Source organism: Sinocyclocheilus grahami, unplaced genomic scaffold, assembly GCF_001515645.1.
Source record: "Sinocyclocheilus grahami isolate Dianchi unplaced genomic scaffold, SAMN03320097.WGS_v1.1 scaffold175.1, whole genome shotgun sequence".
Lineage (NCBI taxonomy): Eukaryota > Metazoa > Chordata > Actinopteri > Cypriniformes > Cyprinidae > Sinocyclocheilus > Sinocyclocheilus grahami.
Window position 1 is genome coordinate 92,287 of NW_015505354.1, and position 19,428 is coordinate 111,714.

A 19,428-nucleotide genomic window follows, 5' to 3' on the forward strand; every position below is an offset into this window, starting at 1 on the left:
AACACAGAATTGTTGACATTTTTGCAGATTTATTAAAAAATAAAAACTGAAATATCACATGGTCCTAAGTATTCAGACCCTTTGCTGTGACACTCATATATTTAACTCAGGTGCTGTCCATTTCTTCTGATCATCCTTGAGATGGTTCTACACCTTCATTTGAGTCCAGCTGTGTTTGATTATACCGATTGGACTTGATTAGGAAAGCCACACACCTGTCTATATAAGACCTTACAGCTCACAGTGCATGTCAGAGCAAATGAGAATCATGAGGTCAAAGGAACTGCCTGAAGAGCTCAGAGACAGAATTGTGGCAAGGCACAGATCTGGCCAAGGTTACAAAAAAAAATTCTGCTGCACTTAAGGTTCCCAAGAGCACAGTGGCCTCCATCTCCATAATCGAAGACGTTTGGGACGACCAGAACCCTTCCTAGAGCTGGCCGTCCGGCCAAACTGAGCTATAGGGGGAGAGGGGGAGAAAGATCACTGTGGCTGAGCTCCAGAGATGCAGTCAGGAGATGGAAGAAAGTTGTAGAAAGTCAACCATCACTGCAGCCCTCCACCAGTCGGGGCTCTATGGCAGAGTGGCCCGACGGAAGCCTCTCCTCAGTGCAAGACACATGAAAGCCCACATGGAGGACTCCAAGATGGTGAGAAATAAGATTCTCTGGTCTGATGAGACCAAGATAGAACTTTTTGGCCTTAATTCTAAGCGGTATGTGTGGAGAAAACCAGGCACTGCTCATCACCTGTCCAATACAGTCCCAACAGTGAAGCATGGTGGTGGCAGCATCATGCTGTGGGGGTGTTTTTCAGCTGCAGGGACAGGACGACTGGTTGCAATCAAGGGAAAGATGAATGCGGCCAAGTACAGGGATATCCTAAACGAAAACCTTCTCCAGAGTGCTCAAGACCTCAGACTGGGCCGAAGGTTTACCTTCCAACAAGACAATGACCCTAAGCACACAACTAAAATAACGAAGGAGTGGCTTCACAACAACTCTGTGACTGTTCTTGAATGGCCCAGCCAGAGCCCTGACTTAAACCCAATTGAGCATCTCTGGAGAGACCTAAAAATGGCTGTCCACCAACGTTTACATCCAACCTGACAGAACTGGAGAGGATCTGCAAGGAGGAATGGCAGAGGATCCCCAAATCCAGGTGTGAAAAACTTGTTGCATCTTTCCCAAAAAGACTCATGGCTCTATTAGATCAAAAGGGTGCTTCTACTAAATATTGAGCAAAGGGTCTGAATACTTAGGACCATGTGATATTTCAGTTTTTCTTTTTTAATAAATCTGCAAAAATGTCAACAATTCTGTGTTTTTCTGTCAATATGGGGTGCTGTGTACATTAATTAAGGAAAAAAAATTAACTTAAATGATTTTAGCAAATGGCTGCAATATAACAAAGAGTGAAAAATTTAAGGGGGTCTGAATACTTTCCGTACCCACTGTATATTGTTTTTTTTTATTAGCATTTCCCTTGATATCATCGCCTCACACTCCATCCCAGTAGGTAGCGGAATATGCACCAAAAGCTGGTTTGCCAACCGCCATAAAACATTAAAAGAAGAAGAATGGGAGCGAGCGCTCAGAGATACTGCCCTCTATAGTGAACGGCGGGAATTACACGTCTCTACAGAAACTGGGTGCAAAATATATACCGCCATTCGGATTGAAAATAAATAACGTATTTCACTAAAATCATGCAAGTTTGCAAATTGTACTTTCCCAAGGTGAGTGCAAGCCAGTAACAGTTTGAGGTACTTGTTACGGTTCGTTTTTATTTCGTGCATACAGCCCTTAGCTGCTGTTTTTGTCATTCAATTCCCTTGTGCAGCACGCGAATGACGTTCTGCATGCACTGTACCCCCCAAGAAGAATGAGCTACAAAGCGCGTTTGATTTTGTAAAGAGGTGTAATTCAGCGTTGAGATGTTGCAGGCTAATTGTATAGTTCTATCTGTGTATATCTGTAGAACATGCTAAATCTGCAGCATCCATTGCAATGCTTGTTATTAGCATTTGTTAGATTCTATTCTCGCTTTTTTTATACTTTCGACTAAAACTAAATGACGGCTAATCTTTATATTACCCTGGTGTTGCGTTTTAATTGTTGTGAAACGGCGTTTATTGAAAAATTTTAGTGAAGTGCAACGGTAAGTGGCCAGGCCTATCAGAATCGGTAAGCATGAGCAGGCTTGCTTTTTTTCTGCCTCTATTGTTGCTACATTTGAAACGTAGGCTGTGTATAACGAATACTTTAACACAACTTAAAAACGAAAGCGGTGCAGCAATTTGAGAAAACAGCTGAGTTTTCTAAGGAGAAATGAGTTTCTCATTTAAATATGCATGAGCTCACTCACAGTTGTATGTGATTGGTTGCATGCGGTACGCGATTTGAAAAGATTTCCGCTTTTTGACCAAGTATAAAGTTATAATCACGGTTGCCAAGTTTTTAGAAAGGTTATCTTTGTATTTATAATGGTTTTACACAAAGTAAAACGTATTTAAAATAAATTCCAGATGAAAGACGCTTTTAAACCTATTATTACGTTCCCCTAATGTCATATATCAAGAAATGTTCAGTATTTAAACATCACATTTGTTGATGTGTTATTGTTTAAATAATATTTATAACAATCATTTAAAACAATTCATTTTGTTACTGTATTGAATATTGTGCTTTACTCGTTCTAGAAAATAGAGTGAAGAGTTTGTTTTTAATGCTAGTTTATTTTTTTTTTATTTAATCCAAAATGTACCCAAAAATAAAATTACACAGTACAAAAGTAATTCAATTTTTAGGACTGCATTACAGAATTGTCTTTTGTTTTGAAACATCACTGAACTCATAGGCAGTGTTTGTTTAATTAATTTAATTACGTTGCCCTTGAAAAAGTAAAGTAATGGATTACTCTTAATTTTTCTGTAATTTAATTAGCTACTTCTAAATACTGTCCCAGATAGCACACGTACATCTGCAAGATGTTTGTTAAAGATCGCTTCATCTGGAAAGCATCTGCTATGTACAAACATCTGATAGACGTCTTTTAAGATGTCAGTTTTACATTCATTCTAAATCATAAACATCTTAAACACATCTTCTAAACATCTATTTGACATTTGATAGGAAACGTCCTATAGCCTAGAGGTATTGCAGATGAGCAAACACTCAGATATAAATGCAGACATCTCCATGATGTACGAGTGCTATCAGGGGTAGATTATAGAGCAGGGCTGTCCAAACTCGGTCCTGGAGGGCCGGTGTCCTGCAGAGTTTAGCTCCAACTTGCCTCAACACACCTGATTGGAAGTTTCTATGCCTAGTAAGAGCTTGATTAGCTGGTTCAGGTGTGTTTAATTAGGGTTGGAGCAAAACTCTGCAGGACACCGGCCCTCCAGGACCGAGTTTGGACAGCCCTGTTATAGAACAATTCAAGATGAAATAATAGTGGATTGACCATCAAAGTTTTAACGTAACCTTCTCCTATTAAATACTTTGGTTAGTTCATGAATAATGTATGGAATAAATAATTAAAAGAGCAGTTTCATATCTGTCCTTCTATTGTTCTATTGTTTAAGGTCGAAGTTGATATGGGATTTTAAAAGTAATTAGTAGTAAGTAATGCAATATTTTTTAGAGAAAGTATTTAGTACAGTAATATAATTACACTGTTAATTACTCTTTAGAATAACTTACCTGACAGTGCTCACAGTAGGGCTGCTCGATTATGGCAAAAATCATAATCACGATAATTTTGGTCAATATTGTAATAACAATTATTTAACACGATTATAAGTGGGCCACATGACCAAAACTTTATACAAGTAATTTATTTAAAGATAGCGATATATATCAAATATATATTTTCTGTAAATAAGGTTGCTATGACATCTATTTTAGAGACATGTAGAGATTTAGAGAAATTTCACAATTCTCAATACCACTGCAGAATACTAGGGTAACTAATATTAGTAAAAAAAACAAATAAAAGTCCTCAAAAGTTATTGAAAATAATTGTTTAAGTTTTTTTATGCAAGTCTGAAGTATTCAGCTAACAGCCTACTGCAGAAATTGAATAATTGAATGTAAAATGAAACAGGATACTGTACTGAATCAGGGTATCTTCCGTCCAATCAATTTTTGTTTTAATATTGAAATCTGAAAAATGAAAAACGGGCACATATTTCGTTTTTCAATTATTCAAACAAAACGAAAAATCAAGAATCCGGCTTAATGTTTCGTTTTTACATTCAGGGATAGAAAACGAATAAACAACTTGAATATTCGATCTCTACATGTGGGCGGGAATGAAACGCCCCTCTCTGCTAATTGGTCAACCAAACATTACTTCACTGTAAGAATTCAACTTCCTTTGTTTCTTATTAAAGCTACAAAAGTCCTTCAGTCAAGAGCAGTGAGTGATTTTGTCTTTGTCTTTTGTTGTTTGATTAATATTAAGCACACAGCAGCAGGAATATTAGCCTGCCGCCACTTTAAGAGCCGCACAGATCCACTTTACTGTTACGCATGTATTTTCATTCTCAACTGTTATTACATAAGCAACGAGGGTTTATGTGAATAATCTACAAGTGCCACATTTTGACACATTTTTGCATGTATTCGACCGTTTAGGCACGCACCTTAAGCTAAAAGTTGACTTTACACGTCTGTGTTCTGTTCCGTCTCCGAGCGCATGCACAAAAAGCCTCTTGAGGAACAGCGCAAGTTCTCTTTCGTGCTTTTTAAAAACATGAATAAATCGAATAAACTTTAATAAATAAAGCATGTCCCATTTTGCGAAAGTCATGTTAACAAGATTTTACTGATTTGCACGTGAAATTGGGCTTTTATGGAGGAGCAAAAGTGCACAGCTGGAAAGGGGGCGGAATGGGGTGCAATATTTGTTTTATCGCGGTTATTGTATTTTAATAATCGTTGGAGGCCGAAATCGAAACTGTATTTTGATTAATTGCACAGCTCTAGCTCATAGGGCCCTAAACATGACAGCATATGTAAATATAACATTTTATGATTTATTTCTGAATTGAAAACATTTGAACATTTGCTATGCCACTAATGTTGTTTGTTTGCTTTCTTTTTTAGGAGATACTAAAAAATTACAAAGACGTTGGTAACATTTATTAAATTTAACATTGGCAGAGGAATCATCTGGCGCCTACAAAATGCTTGGACTTCAAGAAACAAGTTCTACTGGAAGTCCTAAAACATACAGCTGTGTGGCATGCTCAGCTACTTTTCACAGTTTGGCATCACTCCTGGTGCACCAGCCGTCTCATGCAAGTGAAATCTCTCAACAGCCAGAATCAGCACTACCTACTTGTGTCAGCTGTGGAAGCTTTTTTGCGAGCAAAGATCTCCTTGAAAAACACCTCTGTATAATGTTGCCCACTCCAGCATCTCCAGCCCACACCTACATATGTGACTGTGGCGAGGAGTTTAGTGGTTTTACAGCTCTTGAGGACCACAAAAAGCAACATGGTTCAGAAAACGAGGTCAAATCAGATTTGGAGAGTATTCCAGTTGTGCCAGATGGCAAAACAGACTCCAGCCGTCCTGTCTCAGACCAAGTTTTTCACAGTCTTTCACCATCCCATTCAAATGAAAAACCCCTTGCACAAAGTCCACCTCCTACTTCAAACACTGACATCAAGGAGAATGAATCCACTGCAGATGTGGACAGCAACATCTTGAAGCCATCTGAATCCCACCCTGTGACCGAAGAGCAAGTGCAGTTACCTGAGAAGGACAGTGATGCTTTAAAAACCTCCAACATGGTAGACCATTCTGTGCAAGACCATGAGAAATCACCAGAATCTGGCGAAGATTCAGCTGCATTTAATAAGAAATCAATCCTGAAGATGCTAGCATCTGCCTACATGAGTCATAGACAACCCATCCAAATGAAACAGAGGAACTTGCCCCCCAGAAAAGCTTCACCGAGAGCACCAATGCAATCTGCGATCACCATGATGATATCAAAACCCAAACCACTGGAGAATCAATCAAAGATGAAAAAAGACATAGTGGTCGGTGTGAAAACTGCAAAAATGTTGCCTAAGAAGGGCAAGATTATATCCGTGACGCAAACTCTCTGTCCTGTGGTGGTTCTTGAGACTCGGCAAAAACTTTTTGGCCGGGACAACGTGGAAGGCAGACATCAGTGCAGACTCTGCCGTAGGGTTTTCCAGGACATAGACACCTTGATAATGCATCATGCCCTGCATAAAAAAGAAAGAGTTAAATTTTGTCTTTGTTGTCAACAATTTGTGATAACTATAATCTCCGTCCCCGAAAGCCATGTCTGCTCTGATGGATTTTCTAGAAACCATCAACCTTTGATGGGAAAAATGTCTCTGAAACCAATCAGCCCTACAGCTCAAGAGGCAGAAAAAATTTTCTACTGTTCTTTATGCAAGCGTGGATACACACGGATTCGCAGCCTCAAAAAGCACAACTGTCCATGTAAAGCTTCTCTAAAATCCTCAGCCACTGTAGGCACCTGCGGTAATGTCAAACTCCAAAACTTGGAGGAGTGCAATAGAGCTGTCCCAAACTCAAAAATAAATCAAATGTCAACACAGCATAAAAATATTGGTGTAGGCACAGAGCCGATAAAGATTGAGGAACAGAACATAGAACTTCCTATTGGCAAGAAAGATCAGATTGGGTTGAAGATGCAGCTGAAGGATCAGTTGAATCCCACAGAAACCCTTGAGTCCATCTTTGCCAGTGTTTCTAACTCCAAGCCAACTGAATCAACTGAAAACTCTGTTGGAGTACCAGCCGACATGGTTGGAATAAAACAAGAGGAAAGAGATAAATTGGTTGAAAAGCAGTGGACCATGCCTTTGGATGATGCTGAAATTGATGTATTAATAGATGTGGATCAGAAGGACTCGGATGAGGACGATTTGACAGACCTGGCTAGAGATGACTGTGATGAAGGTGAGGATGTTGTCATTGTAGAGCCTCGTGAGGACAAGGAAATGCAAGCTGTGCCTAGTAATGGCTTTCAGGTGCATGTGACTAATAAAGGCTTGAAGCGGTTTGTTTGCAACGGGTGCCAGAGAAGCTATTCCCGCGTATTTACTCTAAAGGAGCACCTGAAGATTTGCGGGACAAGAAAGTTAAAGCCACAAAATGTTACATCAGCTATGGCTGGGCCAATTAAAAGGTTTCCATGTCCTAATTGTGGTAAGTTCTTTAGCCGCAAAGACAATATGAATATCCATCGAAAGAAGTGCCATGCAACAAACACTAATTCAGCAGTAAGTAACAGAACTGTGGAGTCTAAAACACCTGCAGCTCAGGAAAACTTATTCGTCCTGTCACCATCTATGGAAAACCAAACAGTCCGACAAGAAAGCACTCAGAATACTAGCAGCAACAGAAACTGGGGGATTATGTCACTTCCATCTGTGCTTCCAAGAAGAGTGACGTGCGAATGCGGAGCCTCATTCACGTGTCCACGACTTCTCTTCGAACATCTGCAACAGCATGCGCAGGAGTCCTATATTTGTCCACACTGTGGTGAGAACTTGCAGTCGTGGATGGACTTTGAGGCACATCAGCAATTGCACAACCAATCTCAAAGCTCTACAAGTGAGCAAAGAGCTTCCCAGCAAAAATCTCATTCATTTTCCCAAGCGTTACCATCACACGCTCCGACTCGGCCGCAACAGTCTTCAGGTTCTTCTAAACATAACATAAAGGCACAACCGCCTGCACTCTTGGCACCTCAACATTTGAACCAGAGGCCATTTCCTGAGACATTGACTTGCCATAAATGCAAAAAGAAGTTCAGTCTCCGCAGTTCCTTGTCAAGACACATACGGTTGCGTTGTACTGGCGATACTGCAGGTCAGAAGAAACACACCTGCTCTCGTTGTGGTACAACATTCCAAAGCCCATTGACGCTTAAAGTTCACATTCAAAGCAATGCCTGTAAACCTGCATTTAAACCGATTCGGTGCCCAGTGTGTGTGCGTTGGTTCAGTTGTCTAGATGGGCTCAAGAGACACCTGGTCTCACACAGCAGGCAATCCGTCTTGACATGTCAGATTTGTGACCAGAACTGTCCAACCGCTCAGGCACTCGAGGAGCATAAAAGAAACGTTCATAGAGTCAACAGCAGAATGATGCCAGCAGAGAATGCACAGGAACAGTTGTACCAAGCAGGTGCACAAACCAATCCATCTACTCCATTTCAATGTCACATTTGCCTTCGCTATTATCCAAAGCTTCAATCCCTGAAGGATCACTTGAGGAAAGTTCATCGGCCTAAACAGCCAAAACAAACTAATCTGGGAACCGTGGAACCAGTCCGTTCTGGACCGTTTCAGTGTCAGATATGTGACCGCTCCTATCCTAACATAAAATCCTTGAAAAACCACAGAAGAAGAGTGCATCATATTGTGGGTGGTGTGTTTCTGCCATCAAAGGGAATTGAGCAAAACATCACTCCCAATCAGTTTCAGTGTCACATTTGCCCACGCAGCTATCCAGATGAACAGTCCCTCCGAAACCACAGAAGGAGGGTCCATCATATAGTGGAAGGTCTTGAGCTGTCGAGGGGAATCACTCAACACAATCTATACAAGTGTCAGATTTGCCAGCGCAGCTATCCTGACGTGGTGTCCCTTAAAAATCATAGGAGGAGGGTTCATCGCATATTAGGGCCAGTGCCTGAAACTACACCACTACCACCACCAACAACAACAACAACAAATAATGACACAGAAGATGCTCTAGAGCAGAAACCGATACCTTTCCTGTGAACGGTGTCCATGCATTCATAAAAGGTGGATCTGCTGCTTGCCTTTATTGCTGGGTATGCAATCAAAATGTTAAAATGTTGAAAAAGAAGTCATAAGGCAGCACCTGTTAAGTACATTATAGCATTATAGTAAAACAAAATTGAATAGCTAAAAAGATTCATATCTGATCAGTAGTGTAACAGTTTGTTTGTTTTTTGTCTTGTTAATATCATTGTTCAGCTTCCTCTGTATTTCATTGATGTTGCCTTAATTTAATTCATCTATTGAATAGTTTTTTTTCAATACAAACAGAAAGATTTTTGGTGAATGCACTGTATAAATGTAAAATAGAACAGTTGATGGCTGTTTTTAAGGTAGCCAATGTGTATTGTTAGTGAACTGTAAATACATTTTGATGTAAACATGTCCTGCATTGCATCAATAAACACAATAGTGACGCCTTTCCAAGTCTCCCGTAGACCAATCACAGATGTGGTCATGCACACATGTTCATTTAAGATTAAACTTTGAGTGCGTTATACTGTGCGAAATGTTGCTAGTAATAGTAAAACTGGCTGGACAAATCTAAATGATGAAGATTGATTTGGTGAGCTGATTAAGTACTACAACTGATGGAGGACTGAACGAATAAATGCATTAATTGCTAAAGGCAGGAAGCTCATCAACAAATTAAATTAAATTTGCATCTGATACAAAGCCTTGGGAGAGACACAAAAATGTCAGAATTGTTTTTCAACTATCATATGTGGAGTTTGTAGTGCTTGTGTAAAGATTATTTCGGCAGCTGTTTACAAGTTTCTATATGTTAAATTAGTTAATGCAATAGCAAACATGAAAAACAATGAACAATATTTTTACATTTTGCAAGGATAATATTCATTTATATATACTAGTACATTTTTGACAAACAAATAAGTGTAAATTAATATTGATTCATTATATGTATTCGGAACAAACAATTAACAATGATATTTATAATTTTGCATTAACTTTGATTAATACATTATGTAAATATTGTTCATTGTTAGTTTGTGATGCCTGTTAATGAATCAACATGATGCTCACTTCTGTGTAAATGTAATGCAGCATCACATCAGCGCTATTCTTCCCGTTGTCTTGACATGCACAGTAAGTTTAATGGCTTATCATTTATGGTTTCATATTTTTCATTTATAAATTCATACTTTCATGTATAAGTTCATATTTAATTTTAAACCATTTCTGCAGTTGTAATTTTTGTTTAACTTGTGCAGTGTCAAAACACTATTTTCTGAAACATTTTAATGTATTTTTTAACTGTTAATAAAACCGAATAAAATGCATACCCATACCCAGCCTTTATATGCAATTGATGGTATGACATACATGTTGCGTGTTAAATGCTAAATGCAGTCAACTAGAATGATTTAACATTTATTTATTTGCAAATTGGGTGATTGCCTTCACACAGCCACACATCCAGAAAGATCACGTCGAAGAGGCTTTTATCGGAAACGGAAACGGAAACTCCGTTTGTTTAGTCCTAACCCGTAGTTCATTGGTGCTAAAAAAGAAAGAGCACGAAAGGTTGGTGTATACTGCCTTGCTTTGTTTTGCTTTTTTCTCATGTACTTTCTACAAGGTAAAGGCAGGATCTAATTTTATGCAGTCGAGCAAACAATGGGCAATTTTGCACAAGTGGGGTTCTTAAAAATACATTTTTGAGGTTTTGAAATGTTGATTCTATAGGTCCAGCGTCGGGTAGCGTTGAATTAACCCACAGACACATTAATCCTGATATGTATAAATACGCATATTTCGCTTTTCAGAATAAACTCAGTCTTAAAGGACAGGTTGTGCTGTGTTGATAGATGCAGGGCTCATTATAACAGAGCATGCATAAAGCATTACAGAAACGTGCAGTGTCGATGGCAGGAATGGCCTATGCAGAGCGCCATCACTCTGTGCCGCTATCTACTGCGGCACGGGAACAGTTGAAAAACAGTTGAAGTGCGTTTGTAGTCTGAATTGAACATCATGAAATCAAACTGCTGGATAAGAACTAACAAATACAGAGGAAATGAATAGAGAACCCTTCTGTATTTTTTTTATTAATTAATTTAATTTTTAATTTTTTTGTAGTTCGATGCACTAACGAATGACTCTTATGAACCGGTTGTTTGAATGAACCACTGGCGGAATGATAGAAACATGTGAAACATAAACGCATCTATAAAAAATAATCATGAAGTATTCAGCTACTCATTATTATTATTATGAAAATTCTAAATTTGGCTATTACTGACAATATGCATTTATGGATATTTTAACATAATCAAAAATCATAATACAGCGATACTATTTCACCCCAATACAAATTCTTGTACATGGGGTAACAGCTTTTTAAAAATATACCAATAAAGTCAAAATTATGTGGCAACAAATGTAAATGTATATCAACCATGTTTACATTATGATCACATATATGTACCTATATGATAATATTCTTTTGTAAAACTGTTTTGTATGTTTATCTTGATGCTGTTTGTTGTTATGTACTTTCTCTATTATGTACTACACCTATCTATATTAATAAATTAATCTCTCCACTTGGATAACAGGTGAAGCAGCTGCTTAGCATTAGATGCAATATATCTTATAAGAGGTTGTCTTATCTTTGATTCTTTTCCCCCTCTGTTTAGTTTCAGCTTGAGTTGGGGGAAACTCAGGCACCAGCAGGTAATTCGTACATCATGCTTGAAGGAGAGGCCAAGAAGCAAGAAACCAACTCTGATGAGGCCGATACCAAGGAACAATCAGTGAAGAGAGGAATGGGGGAATTAATTTCAAAAGGTCTGGCATTAAGTTCCCATAACAGAAGTGTGGAGGAACCATCGCCTGTAGCTACTAATGTCCTACCCAACTCCTTGCCCTGTAATGCTGAGGAAAAAGAGAGAGAAAAAGGCTCCTGTGAAGCAGATGTAGATACATTTCCACAGCAATTAAACTCAGATTTTACCCCTGTCAACAAGGCTGATATGGATGCGCAGAAATATTCAGAAGACCGTGAGACAAATTCTCATGGTCTTTCCAGCACCACAGATAATGAACCAAAATCACTGCTGCTTAATGAAGAATTAAATGAACCACAAATCGACACTCAGATGTCTGTTACAACAGATGAAATCTCAAGTAGTCAGTCTGAAAGAGAGTCTGACAGGAATTACTCAACTGTCCAAACATCTGAGGAAGCTGTCTGTGATGCGTCCTGCCCTAATAAAAGTAAGAGCCAATGCGAAGAATATTCTGACAAAAAAATCCATGAGGACACTGCAGATGTGAACGTTTCTGACACTGAAATTCAAGGACCCTTGCCTTCTGACTCATTAAACGCAACAAATGTAACATTGGATGATGCCTTTGTAGATTATTTACCTGAGAAAACACAAGAGGCAAATTCAGAGAATAATAACCAAATACCTTCGACCGAAGCCAATGCTGAGGCAAGCAGTATGGAAATCACAGAAAGCAAACGTGGCTATCCTTCCTTTTCTCGCGGACGGCCACGCAAAGAAAAACGGATTATCAAATGTGAATATTGTGGACGCCCTTTCAATCATGCCTCTGCGTATATCATTCATCTGCGTGTCCACACAGGTGAGAAGCCCTTCACCTGCCAGGATTGTGGCAAAACCTTCGCTCAGCTCTCCAACCTTCGATCCCACAGCAAAGTCCATAAATCCAAAAGTAGGAAACACGCGCACAGATACAAAGATAGAGCCACACCTGAGAAAATTGTGGATGAGAACAGAGTAATCATGACTGACAAACTGGAAAGTGACTGTCATAGTAATCAAATCACCCCTAAAAGGAGGAGGGGACGAGGAAGAGGGAAAGGGAAACCCCATACATGTCCGATCTGTGGCAAAGTCTTTATCTACAAGTCTGTCCTCAAAATCCATCTTCGTATTCACAGTGGAGAAAAACCATACTCTTGTAAGGTTTGCGGCAAATCATTTACTCAAGCGTGCACTGCACGTGTCCATGAGAGAGTACATTGGTCCATTAAACCTTTCTTATGTACAAAATGTGGTAAGGGATTTTCTCAGATTGGGCCATTAAAAGTGCACACTTGTGAGGGTAAAAAACACCCACATACCACCTTGAAAGATATGGAATTTGAAGGTGTTATCCGCTTCAGGTGTCACCTTTGCAAAAAGTGCTTTGGCACCAGAGATGACTATGAATTACATTTGCAAGGACACACTAACACCCAGCGTTACAGTTGTGACCGCTGCAAGCAGACGTTTAGTCTTCTCTCAGATCTACATACTCACAACAAGCATTGCATTTCCATGCGGCTTACAAAAGCAAAGTCTTCTGGTTACAGTTCCCCTCGCAGATTACAACCCAAAAGCTCCTTGAAAAGAAGAACTCCTCAAAAAATGCGGAGTGCAAGTCCAGTAAAATCTCCTCCAAAAGATTTTTCCTTTCCGAGGAAGCTCAAAAAATGCTCCTCTTTACTTGCTTGCCCACTTCAGGTCATGGCCACCACTGTTTATGACTCTCAGAATAACCTCTATTCAGTCAGTCAGCCGATCAAATCCAGCTATTTCGTAACTCAACTGAACAGTACTCACCAGAAATCAGATCCAAGAAAGTACTTCTGCCCACAATGCGGACGAATATTCCAGCACTTAGGAAGGCTGAGAGCCCATATGCTCACTCATTCACGGGGTCAAAGCTTTACATGTATTGATTGCAACAGGATGTTTAAAAACTGGACCAAATTTTGGATTCATCAGCGGCTGCATAGACAGAAAAGAGGGCGCTTTTTTTGTCCCAAGTGCGGTCAAGGGTTTCGATTTGTGGGACTGTACAATGAGCATCTGCAGAAGCATCCAGAACTTAATGCTCACGCTTGTCCCTTCTGTCCTCACACTTTCTCAAATGCACAAAAGTTGAGGAATCACCAGCAAGAGTGGCACCGCTCAACGATGCCCTTTATTTGTGATATTTGTGGAAAAGGTTTTGAAAGTGCGATTATTCTTAAGCGACATGGAGTTGTTCACTGCACAAATGATCCGATGGAGACGCATTACACCATTGATCCGCAGTCCGCTGTGCATCCTTATGAATGCGGTACGTGCAGTGCCAGTTTTGAGAACTTGGACTTGCTTTTCCACCATCAGCTCCGCCACAAGCCTGTAGATAAAGGCTCAAAAGCAATGAAAGGCCAGCTACTTATGACTGAGGAACGTCGATCTCACCATCTCCAGCATCAACACTATGACTATAGCATTTATGATAATCATTCAAATGGAGGAGAAATGCCTCGTCGATTGTCACACTTTAGTCCCTCAACCTTACATCCATCACAAAAGCCAAAACGAAACACTGAAGCCCCAAGCACCACCACAACTAATTCTCAGAGTAATGAGGGGCAAATGGTTAAAAAACACACTAAGGACAGTTTTTCAGCAGTTGAAGAATTAAATGGTTCAAGACAGTCACCGTCCATATTGAAGGCAGAAGACACAACTGCTAACTTAATTTGCACTGAATGTAATGCTTGTTTTTCCAACCTTATAGAACTGCATGGACATTACTTGGAACATGCCAGAGGAGAAATATGAATATTCTGTAAATGTTCTCTTTTTTCAGTGAGTGTGTGATGAACATTTGTATGGGAATCACATACTTCTGAAACTTGTGAAAATGTTTAGTGTATATGAATATTTGTTTTTCATGTGATATCAGCATTACTAATGTGCTGACACCCAATTTTGTTTATATATATATAATTCAAATAGAAATTTCCTGTTATGGACAGTATTGTTTTATTTAGCAATCCTGTTGTTGAGTTAGATATCTGTTAGTGTTGGTGCTGTAATTGGAATTTTATTGGAAGATGTTGCTGTTAACAGATTAAACATCTTGTCTGACATTGCTCATGTCTTATTCGTTAAGAGAAAATTGTCGAGGATGTTCAAAGATGGCATTAGGACATTTTTCCAAAACAATACTATGACATTTAGCAAAGAGGTTTTAATATTTCACCACATACTACTTGTATAACGGTTTGGATTCAAAACTAAATTAATGGTGTTTAATTAATAGTGAAACATATCTCATAGAACTTCTGCTTATATTAAACATGACGAATAATACTGTGAAACATCTTCAATGTTTGTACTTAGATGTTTATTTTGGTTTGCCAACTGATATAGCAACATGCCATGATTATGACCTCAAAAAGACTTCTGGGAGCTTAGTTGGAGTTGATGGTGTTTCTGATCCAGGTGGTGAAGTTGCAGACCTTGGCATAGACACCAGGTTTGTTCTTCTGGGCACAGCCGTAACCCCAGGACACAATACCCTGCAGCTGGTTGTTGCACACCACTGGGCCACCAGAGTCACCCTGCAAAGCAGAAGTGTTTCAAATAAGTCAATAATTGCTTTAAAAAAAGGATGTTTATATCGATTAACATTAACGTTGTAACTAGCAGTGATCTTACCTGGCAGGAGTCCTTGCCTCCCTCCATAAAGCCAGCACAGAACATGTTGGAGGTGATCTGACCAGGGTAGGCATTTCTGCAGGTAGTGTCACTCAGGATAGGAGCCCACAGGCACATCAGACGGCTGGGGTAGTTGCCTAGGAAAACATCAAGTACCCACTAAGTGAGTTTGCATGTGTTCACTGTGTTATTCTAAGATTGCCTAATGATTTATGCACAAAGTGTTATGCATGAAGTACACACTTCCGGAGGCGCTCATGTTTCCCCATCCAGAGATCAGGCAGTTGGTACCAGATGAAGCACAGCTTGAAGGCAGAGAAATGGTCTGAACGTAGCTGTTCAGAGTGGCGGTGCTGGCCAGCTTGATCAGCATGACGTCATTGTCCAGAGTATTGCTGTTGTAACTGGGGTGTCTAATGACTGTTGCAGAGTTGATGAACTGCTCGGTGCCCTCAGTGACGTCAATGTTGTGCTCACCCAGACGCACCTGGACACGTCTGAGAATAGAGACAAGTAAGTTAAATTACTTTTAACATCTTTCTGCATTGAATTTTTATTTAGATACATATGTTAGAATCTTGACTACAATAAAGCTACTGAACATTTCTACCCCAATAGCAGGGCATATTGTCACACTGTGTACACTACTGTTCAAACATTTGCAGTCAGTAAGCTGAATTTTAAGCAGTTGTTACTCCAGTCTTCAGTGTCACGTGATTCTTCAGAAATCATTTTAATTTGCTGATTTGGTGCTCCAAGAAACATTGTTATTATTATACATTTTCAAAACAGTTGTGCTGCTTAATATTTTTGTGGGAACTTTTGTTTTTCAGGATTCTTTGATGAATAGAACGTTATTTGAAATAGAAATCTATTGGAACATAATCAGTGTCTTTACTGTCACCTTTTTATAAATGTAAGACATCCTTGCTAAATAAAAGTATTAATTTATTTTGAAAAAATCTTACTGACTTCCAACATTTGAATGTAGTGGGAACTTGCCTTACTTTTTTTATTTTTATTTAATAGCTTTCAGATAAATTTAAAGGGTTAAAAAAGAAGCGCCAAACAATTTATAACATAAAATGTTAAAAGTAACAGAAAATACCAATCTTCCTTCATTATATAGTAAAAATCATTAAACAAAAATATTATTAATTCAAATCTAAAGAACTTTGTGCATCTGAATTCAAAACCTTATAGTTACTGAGATTTAATTATCTTAACTTCCCCATGTGACAAATAGTTCCAGTCTTCCCAATATATATGCACATGGGGGAAAAAAACATATTTCACTTACGACTTGTAACAGTGAGCAGCAGACACAACCCATCGGTTGGTGATCAGAGAGCCACCGCAAAAGTGGTAGCCACTGCTCAGGGAAACCTGGTATTGAACACCATTCTTAGTACACTCAAATCCGCCGACAATCTTATCATCCTCATCCAGAGGAGCGGCGTCTGGGAAAACATAGTTTTATTGTCACATCACGTATTTTACAAAAATAATTGAACAGAGCAATAACCACTTGGAATTAAAATAGATTCAAAGTATATTCTGCTGTACATGATGAGTTTCTATTTAGAAAACCCCAAAAACCTTAAGTGATCTATATTAATTCCAGTCTAAATGATCTCTGCCCCGTTTACTTACAAGCCACAGCGAACAGAGCCAGAAGAATGAGAGCCTTCATGTTGAAGCTGCTAAGTGGTGTTCTGAAGGTTTTAAGACCCACCTTTTATACTCTGTCTACTCCACAGTTCTAGATAATTTTCAAGGGCATATACATACATTTGGTGCATTACATAAGCAAGCAGTGTGTGACTCCAACATGTGCTTTAACGTAATGTACAGATTATCTTTCTAGCACGTTACTGCAAATCATTTTTGTATGGTTATGAAGAAACTATATTTACAAATCATTAATTAATGGATGTTTCTTATTATTTTTCTAAGGAGTTATTTAGCAATTAGCTAAATTATTTTAGCAATTATTTAAAAAGGGGAAATTTTGGTTACATAATTGTCACGAGAAGTAAATATTAATATGTGACCCTGGACCACAAAACCAGTCTTAAGTGTCAGTTTTTCTCAATTTAGATTTATACATCATCTGAAAGTTGAATAAATAATCTTTCCATTGATGTAGTCAATGTAGATGTGGTTTGTTAGGATAGGACAATATTTGGCCAAGATACAACTATCAAATATCTGGAATCTGAGGGTGCAAAAAAAGTTTTTATATATTTATGGTAGGAAATTTACAACATTTCTTCATGGAACATGATGAATGAATGAATGAATGATGCATTTATATAGCGCTTTCTTGTGTATTGCTATACACCCAGAGCACTTTAATCATGTGGTGGTGGTGGTGGTGGTGGTGGTGGTGGACAACAGCACCAGTACGCTCACCACACACCAGCTACAGGTGGAGAGGAGAGAAAGTCATAGAGCCAGGGCCAATGATCTTTACTTAATATTCTAATGATTTTTATCATTTTGACCCATACAATGTATTTTTGGCTATTGCTACAAATATACCCCAGCGACTTAAGACTGGTTTTGTGCTCCAGGGTCACATATGTGTTCCTTAAAGAAAAATGTTCTTGTTAAAGCATGTTTAGGTACTAATAAAAACATATTATTTATTTATTTATCATTTTGTCATGACAAGCTCTTGAATTTTGAAGAAAAGGCACTTAATTGTAATCAGATTTAAGTCTTGACTAATGTTGCATATATATATATATATGTGTGTGTGTGTGTGTGTGTGTGTTAAAATCATTGCTTATGTTAAATTAGTTTAAATTACATAATGTGATTGCCTGTACAGTCTATGGTGTTTCACTTTAAAAAGCTCTTTTATTATTTTTAAACGAAGGGATGCAAAAATGCCAATTTATTTCAAACTGTAGACACCATTTCAAGTTGCACTAATGTGAGACGTGAGCACATTTCATTGAAAGCGGGCACTGATGAATATCTCTGTGACTACATTATTTCCCCTTGATTATTAAAAAAAAAAAGCTGTGAAATGTTGGCTTATAGTAACCATGTTTTATGAAATATTACAAAATTCTTTCAAACCTGTGACTTTTAAAAAGCATGACATGGGAAAATATTCAACTGAATTAAACCGTCTGTGGTGTCTCCGGAGAATGATGCTATCTTCTATCAAACCATTTTGAAATGTTTAATCAGACATTTCACACAGACACAATACAGAATAACACTGCTGCACCGTTGTGAGCAGCAGATTGTCCATTTGCAAGCTAATAGCTAATTTGCAGCTCATGTCCCTGGTTAAGCTTTTACTAAAACCATAGGAAATCTAAGGTTAATATAGTTTTTTTAACCCTTTGAGGCATGGTGTCAGCTACGGTGGACAGATCTTTAAAATTAATTTTTAAGCATTGTTACAATTACAATCCAAATTACCTTTCACCCTTTTTCATAATTCTATATGACTGAAAATTCATGTACATATTTATTTACATAAAAATAAATATCAATTTAAACAAATAAATAAACATTAATATACATAAATTCAACATGGTTAAGGAAAGTGAAGTACCAAGTACCTCTAGAATATCTACCACCTTGTGTTCTAGGAGATACAGACAGGTAATGACACTTTTATTAAGATATTGTTAATTATTTATACTGGACATCACATTACGTTAGAAAGATATGTCACTTTTAAAATTCATATTTTAAAAAGTTATGGCCACCAAGTGAACAATTAAACATTTTACATACAAAGGAGGTGGACAGAAACAACACTTTACAAAAAAAGTTACTTGTTGGCACTATGTGAGGTGAAATCACAGATAAATCATTAGCTCGTGTGGGAGCGTACAGGTGGCAAATGAAGGCTATGCAAGCCTGAATCTGTTTTTCCTTTGTTTTACCTTATTATTTTATAGACTTTATTGTCTGCCTCTGCCTTTATTGTCTTTGCAAAAAGATTTTTTACTCATATAAATCAATATCACCTTGTTAAGGAAACCAGGCTAGTTGCCACATGCACCTGGACATTGTCACAAGCGATTTCTCTCAGTTTTTAGTTAAAAGTCCAGTTGCATAAATAGGCTAGTTATGTAAGGGAGGTTGATTTTAACC

At 38.3% G+C, this 19,428-nt stretch overlaps 3 protein-coding genes across 4 annotated transcripts; 2 read left to right on the plus strand and 1 right to left on the minus strand.

Moving 5' to 3' along the window:
- The first annotated feature begins 1,628 nt into the window (after window positions 1-1,628).
- On the plus strand, window positions 1,629-9,090 carry LOC107593630 (zinc finger protein 423-like). 2 transcript variants are annotated; one of them, XM_016283431.1, is made up of 2 exons: window positions 1,629-1,738; window positions 5,112-9,090. In XM_016283431.1, the coding sequence occupies exon 2, from the start codon at window positions 5,192-5,194 to the stop codon at window positions 8,804-8,806; it is 3,615 nt and encodes a 1,204-aa protein (XP_016138917.1). In that variant the 5' UTR covers window positions 1,629-1,738; window positions 5,112-5,191; the 3' UTR covers window positions 8,807-9,090. The 2 variants fall into 2 exon arrangements, with proteins under 2 accessions (XP_016138917.1, XP_016138918.1); XM_016283432.1 differs by lacking the exon at window positions 1,629-1,738 and adding an exon at window positions 2,073-2,186.
- Window positions 9,091-10,304: 1,214 nt separating this feature from the next.
- LOC107593631 (zinc finger protein 585B-like) lies at window positions 10,305-14,629 on the plus strand. The gene is made up of 2 exons (XM_016283434.1): window positions 10,305-10,372; window positions 11,488-14,629. Exon 2 carries the CDS (start codon window positions 11,539-11,541, stop codon window positions 14,419-14,421), a length of 2,883 nt encoding a protein of 960 aa, XP_016138920.1. The 5' UTR covers window positions 10,305-10,372; window positions 11,488-11,538; the 3' UTR covers window positions 14,422-14,629.
- A 330-nt stretch (window positions 14,630-14,959) lies between these two features.
- On the minus strand, window positions 14,960-17,000 carry LOC107593633 (trypsin-3-like). Its single transcript, XM_016283437.1, has 5 exons — window positions 16,957-17,000; window positions 16,604-16,763; window positions 15,547-15,800; window positions 15,304-15,440; window positions 14,960-15,206 (listed from the first exon to the last, which is right to left on the minus strand). Exons 1-5 carry the CDS (start codon window positions 16,994-16,996, stop codon window positions 15,057-15,059), a joined length of 741 nt encoding a protein of 246 aa, XP_016138923.1. The 5' UTR covers window positions 16,997-17,000; the 3' UTR covers window positions 14,960-15,056.
- Window positions 17,001-19,428: the final 2,428 nt, after the last annotated feature.

Bases quoted from the DNA above. Each gene is read 5' to 3' on its own strand.
- LOC107593633 (XM_016283437.1), bottom strand. From the start codon at position 16,996: ATGAAGGCTCTCATTCTTCTGGCTCTGTTCGCTGTGGCTT. The intron at 15,801-16,603 runs GTAAGTGAAATA...CTCTATTCTCAG, and splicing joins GCTGCTCACTGTTACAAGTC to ACGTGTCCAGGTGCGTCTGG. The intron at 15,441-15,546 runs GTGTGTACTTCA...ATGTTTTCCTAG, and splicing joins AAACATGAGCGCCTCCGGAA to GCAACTACCCCAGCCGTCTG.
- LOC107593631 (XM_016283434.1), top strand. From the start codon at position 11,539: ATGCTTGAAGGAGAGGCCAAGAAGCAAGAAACCAACTCTGATGAGGCC.
- LOC107593630 (XM_016283431.1), top strand. From the start codon at position 5,192: ATGCTTGGACTTCAAGAAACAAGTTCTACTGGAAGTCCTAAAACATAC.